This window comes from Armigeres subalbatus, unplaced genomic scaffold (genome assembly GCF_024139115.2).
Source record: "Armigeres subalbatus isolate Guangzhou_Male unplaced genomic scaffold, GZ_Asu_2 Contig1293, whole genome shotgun sequence".
Taxonomy (NCBI): Eukaryota; Metazoa; Arthropoda; class Insecta; order Diptera; family Culicidae; genus Armigeres; species Armigeres subalbatus.
The window spans coordinates 68,743-74,791 of NW_026942060.1; the positions used below are offsets into that span (position 1 = coordinate 68,743).

Sequence of the window (6,049 nt, forward strand, 5' to 3'; positions counted from 1 at the left end):
GGAATGATAGTTAATGCAGACAAATGTGCCACAATAATTTTTACAAATAAATTCCATCCCAATACTAATATTACCATAAATAACACTCCTATTGAAATAAAAGCATTTCATAAATTTCTGGGCATCCATATCGACCACAAACTTAATTTTAAAACACATATAGATAAAACAATAGTCAAAGCTAAAAAGAAAATTAATGTTTTAAAAAATGATAGGAAACGCAGAAATGGTGCACATCCAGAAACAATGTTGAAAATAGCTAAAGCAATAGTACAGCCACATTTAGATTACGGATTAACAATAATAGCCAGAACGTCAAAACAGTCTTTACAAAACTAGAAACAGTTCAACACCTGTACATAAGAACAAGTATGAGATTCTTAAAGTCCACGCCAAATCACGTAATACTAGCAGAAAGTGGAATTTTACCTCTAAAAGAACGAGCAGAATACCTAGCATTAAAAGAAATAGTCAAAAATCTTTACTACCGAAATACACCAATAGTAGACTATTTACAAGAACTAATAACATCAGATGAATTGCCAAAACAAACTTCATTTCTAGAAAAAATAGCCTCAATTAATAATTTCCATCTTCTACAAATGGGCCACTACATACCTTATGAAAATACAACCAAATTAACAGTATATACCGAAATAGAAGGGTTAAGGAAAAATAAAACTCCATTAACAGTTCAAAAACAACTAGCTTTAGATATGATATCAAACAAATACAAAAACGAATATATAATGTATACAGATGGATCCAAAATATGTGGTAAAACAGGGTATGGATTTTATGATAGCATCGAAAAAACTTCGTATAACGGCAGGTTAAAACTCAATTTACAATAATGAACGCAGAGATTTTTGCAATTTTAAAAGCTATAGAATACGTTGATATTAGAAACATTAAATCCGCAATAATACTAACTGATTCTAAGAGTGCAGCACAAGCCATTAAAAATAATACAACCAATGATAACTACTTGATAAGCCAAATAATACATAATATAAATAATTCACAAATACAAAACATTACAATACAGTGGATACCGGGACATACGGGACTAATAGGAAATGATAAAGCAGATATCGCGGCAAAAATAGGGACAAATAGACAGCAAATAGATAATACACCATTGACTAAAGACGATCTGATATTAAATTTAAAAACGGAAACTAGATGCTTTTGGAACCAAAGATACAAAACGATATCCGAGGAAAAAGGAATATATCACTTTAAAATAGCACAAAACGTTCAAAAGAAACCCTGGTTTTCAGAAATGAGACTTTCTACGCATCATACTATTATTGTCGGGCCGCCACCAAACCGGACCGCGCGATTGAGCACTCGCGCTGCGACGCGAGTCGCGACAATTTGAAATATTTCATTAGTAGTGCGCATTATGCATGCATGGATGTACTATCATGCGCACTAATCAGAAATGAGTTGCGACGTCTGATAACTGCAGATATTTCATTTTATTGAAAACAAATTTTCGATTTTCTACTATACACGGAATACTATTAATCGACTCAGAACAGGACATTTAGCAACAAAAGACCGACTAAACAGCTGGGGACTTGTTCCCAGTGATAAATGCGAACAATGTGACGTTAAAGAAGATATCATCCACATTTTACACTACTGCACTAAATTTAACCATATACGTTGCAAATATCCAATACTGTACAATAGACACGAATTAATAAATATCCTAACAAGCACAGATCTGCAAAAAATAAAGCAAATAGCTCAATTCATTGGAGAGACTGAAATTACTGTTTGAATAATGACGATGTTTCCTAAAATGTTTAAACTGAAACAAAACAAAAACTGATATGACATTACCCGGCACTGAAAATAACTGCAAGAAAATAACTTTGATCGGTCGTTAAGTTACGGTAGAGTGACGAAATGTAGTCACACTTTCCTACAAGACTTGGCTGTTATGGACCAAACAGGTCTGCGCCATAAAGCGAGAAAAAAAAAAAAAAGCAAAAAAGGGTTTGCTTTGTTTACCACCCGCTACCACCCACCTCAACGACTTCAACATGATTAATGAAGTTAGGAATGTTTATTCCGTTTATTCTCTTCGGTTCTATTTGTCAAACTTTTTAAGTTGTGTTCCAGAAAAGTTATTTTTTATATAATTTTACATAATTATACAATAAACTCAACAATAGCTTGTTTGAACAGTGTTTCAAAAAAATAGAATTCGCTGAAGCCGTAGCATTCTGAAGAATCAAGTTGCATTCCAGTTATTCCAGTTCCGCTCATAGCCGCTGTGAACGCTGCCACCTTTCACTTTTCTTCAGAGGAAGAAAAAACAAGTTACACACCCACAAAACTGTTTACGTGATTGTGGAGACTGCTGTTGACGTGGTAAAGTGGCAAAATTTATCAGTCCCGAAAAGATTCGCATCGAATTCAGCTGCTTCAGATAGCTACGCGTGTGTTCACATTAGCGGTGAGTTATTTATATACCTAACTTTTCATATTATTCAATCGTGAGCACTGTGTTTCCTGAGACCAAAGTGTGTGATCAAAATAATAGGGGGATTCAGTTAACGGCGTAGGTTGCTGTGTATCTGTTTATGGAAATGTTTCAGCAGAATATTGCGCTTCGGCACACCCCTCTAAAGCCGTTTTTAGGTTTGATTTCAACACGTGAATTGAACGTCTAAGCTTTTTTTCTCTACCAGAAATTGCAACTCAAGCATAAAATCTGAAGTCTTACAGAGATTCCCCTGAAAATTCTATAATTCTCTGCGATAATCAATTTAGGAGGTTATTGAGATGTAGGAAGCCAAAATGTATGTAGATTGAAGGGACTGAGGAAACCATCGACATAGGGAGAGATATCGAGATAATAAATAAAACATCAAGATGTAGAGAGTCGACTGTATATCGGGACTGATTTGCGATTTGGGCGTAACTTATTTTGTAAACAAACATTGCTTCATGAATTCCGGAGAATGCAAGCGTTTTCATCCTAAACTAATTCCCTTATCTGGTAGAGGAAAGCTTAATCTATCGGATCCATACCGTGGTTTCCTCATGAAATGCTTGTTTTGGCAGGAATTCGCCTTCCAATATTTGTTTACAAAATAAGTTACGCCCAAATCGCAAAGCGGTCCCGATATGGAAAAATCTGCAGATTGGCCAGATAATTCTTTTTATCAGAAACATGATCAAATTTAATAATTATATTGTACTTTTATGAACTTTACGATTCCCTTTACCCACTTGCCCCACTGTGCCTTGATTAAGCAAAAACACGAAAAGTTTTCCCTCTCAAATTGACCAATTATTTTAAAAATTAATTAAAAATTTAGTTTTACCATTATAAAAATTTATTGATTTTTTTTTTCAATTTTCCACCACCTTCATTATCAGAAGACCAACATCTATCTGAAGAAAATCATATTTGTTCCGGCCAAAGCTAAAATACTATTTTCAATAGTAAAACATTTTTGATCGCAAATGTGTGTCTCTGGATGCACTGTGCACATCGCTTCTATCTGAGTATCAGTGCGCAAAGTCCAAGACCTAATTGAAGCAAAGTAAGTAACTAATCAGTAATTTCGTATTTACAGAACGAACATCATCATCATGATGCGACTGCTGCAGACGAAAACAATCCCGGTTGTGGGCAATCCAATGCTGCGGAGAATGCTCACCGCGGTCAGCAATCCTAACCTTCCGGCTTTACCCCTGCCGAAGCTTGCCGACACCATGAATAAACTGCTCGTCACAATCGAACCACACGTCACCAAGGATGGCTATCAGCGTAGCAAGTCGGCGGTGGAGAAGTTCCTGGCCCCCGGAGGGGACGGTGCCAAGCTGCAGAAGCTGCTGGAGGAGCATGCTTCTCGCAAAAAGAACTGGCTTTCGGACTGGTGGTTGCAATCAGCTTATCTGCAGTATCGCGACCCTGTGATTATCTATTCAAGCCCGGGACTGGTATTCCCCAAGTTGAAGTATGTCAAGGTAGAAGACCAGTTGAAGACTGCCGCCAGGATAACGTTCGGGGCATTGCTGTACAAAAGGATGATCGACCGGGGTCAAATGCGGCCCGAAATGATGGGAAAGGCTCCATTGGACATGCAACAGTACAATAAGATCTTTGGAACGTGCAGAGTACCTGGATTGCCTGCGGATTCACTGCAGTTCCACCCGGATTCGACGCACATTGTAGTTGCGTCAAACAATCAATTCTTCAAGGTTGAGGTGGGAAATTCCGACAACATTTTCGGTGAGGACAAAATACTCACAATGCTTCGCCAATGCTACGACATGTCGCGTCAGAAAGCCGAACCGATTGGGATGCTGTCTGCTCTCCCTAGAGACAGTTGGCACGAAGCCTACGAGGTGTTGATCGCCGATCCAACCAACAAGGAAACAATCAAAACTATTCAAAGTTCATTATTTGTATTGTCGTTAGACTACACTATCGGAAACCCCTCGGGGGATGACGCCGTAGATGCTTGCCATATGTTGATTCACGGAGGGGGATCAAACGCTAACTCCGGCAATCGCTGGTACGATAAAACCCTCCAACTTGTGGTTGGTCCGAATGGCGTCAACGGTCTCACCTATGAACATTCTCCCGCGGAAGGACAACCAATTGCGGTACTGACAGACTTCATCATCAATCATATCGCTAAGGGCGACCAAGGTGGATCGGTTCGTGAAGCCCCAGTCCCTTCAAAGCTCGCTTTCAACCTGTCTCCAAAAGCGCACGAACTTCTGCAGAAAGCCTCCGCAAGCCACGACAAACTGATCAAGGACTTAGATATGAACTACCTCCACTATACCGGATACGGCAAGAACTTCATCAAAACCCAGAAGATGAGTCCGGACAGTTTTATCCAAATGGCAATCCAGTACGCGTTCTATAAGCTCCATCGTACCCCCGGTGCCCATTACGAGTCCGCTCAGACTCGACTGTACGAAGGTGGTCGAACGGAAACCATTCGATCCTGTTCGAACGAATCCATTGCGTTCGCCCAAACCATGCTGGAACCGTTCCGCAGCAATCGGGAGAAAGCGTCAAAGCTCAAATCCGCTGTCGACGCACACAAGCAGTACGCTTCGAAGGCGGTTCAAGGTTTTGGTGTTGATCGCCACCTGCTCGGTCTGAAACTGATCGCCAAGGAAAATAACATACCGCTGCCGGAGCTGTTCAAGGATGAGGGTCTGCTGGCCAGTCAGCACATGCGTCTGTCGACCAGTCAAGTGGCTTCCCGGTACGATGCGTTCATGTGCTACGGTCCATTGACCGGTGATGGGTACGGCTGTTGCTACAATCCCAAGGATAACGACATGTGGTTCGGCCTTTCCTCGTGGAAATCCAATCCCATTACGGATTCGACGGCATTCCGGAACTGTCTGCAGCAGGCCCTGGACGAGATGTTTGAGGTGCTGAGTGCGTCCAGTGTACCGAGTAGCAAGCTGTAGGGGGAGTCATTGCGGAATGTTATGTGTGGAATATGTTGACTGATTATAGGTATTGAAAAATTATATTCTGAGGTATTTGATAAATCGGTGACGGTTTTATTTTTTTAGCGTTTGTGCAAAGTCATTTTTGTATAGAGAATTTTCTTAATTATTTAATTCCTTAATAACTCACCAAATCTTGAATGGCTGAAATGGTCGCATATTGTTGAACGCCTTTGCATCCTTTTTGGATGTTGAGAAATACCAAGCTGTTTCTATATGTTCTGAGCGGTGAGTGAATAAAAGTCTTCGATGTATTTTCCCAAGAATTTCCTAGGGCTGAAAACCTCTCAAATAAAGACAAAAAAGACAGTCCTTGGTGATCCTCAGTGAGGCTCAGCTACTATTAAAACTTCACAGGAGTTGGAACGTATGGTGCATACTTATTTAGATGTTAAATTTGATTTTTTTTGCTGAAACTCTTATCCGAACAATTGGCACTCTACGACGAAATTTTGAAAGCTTTGGCACCAAAAGAAGGGTTAGGAGCTTGGAACATATAATTGTAATCCAGTATCATCAATCAAAATCAATCATCAAAAGC

The 6,049-nt window shown here is 39.7% G+C and overlaps 1 protein-coding gene across 1 annotated transcript; it reads left to right on the forward strand.

The window, feature by feature from the left end:
• The first annotated feature begins 2,055 nt into the window (after nt 1-2,055).
• On the forward strand, nt 2,056-5,573 carry LOC134202592 (carnitine O-acetyltransferase-like). The gene is made up of 2 exons (XM_062677610.1): nt 2,056-2,473; nt 3,603-5,573. The coding sequence occupies exon 2, from the start codon at nt 3,619-3,621 to the stop codon at nt 5,464-5,466; it is 1,848 nt and encodes a 615-aa protein (XP_062533594.1). The 5' UTR covers nt 2,056-2,473; nt 3,603-3,618; the 3' UTR covers nt 5,467-5,573.
• Nucleotides 5,574-6,049: the final 476 nt, after the last annotated feature.

Excerpts from the sequence above, each read along its gene's own strand:
- LOC134202592 (XM_062677610.1), top strand. The coding sequence starts at position 3,619 with ATGATGCGACTGCTGCAGACGAAAACAATCCCGGTTGTGGGCAATCCA.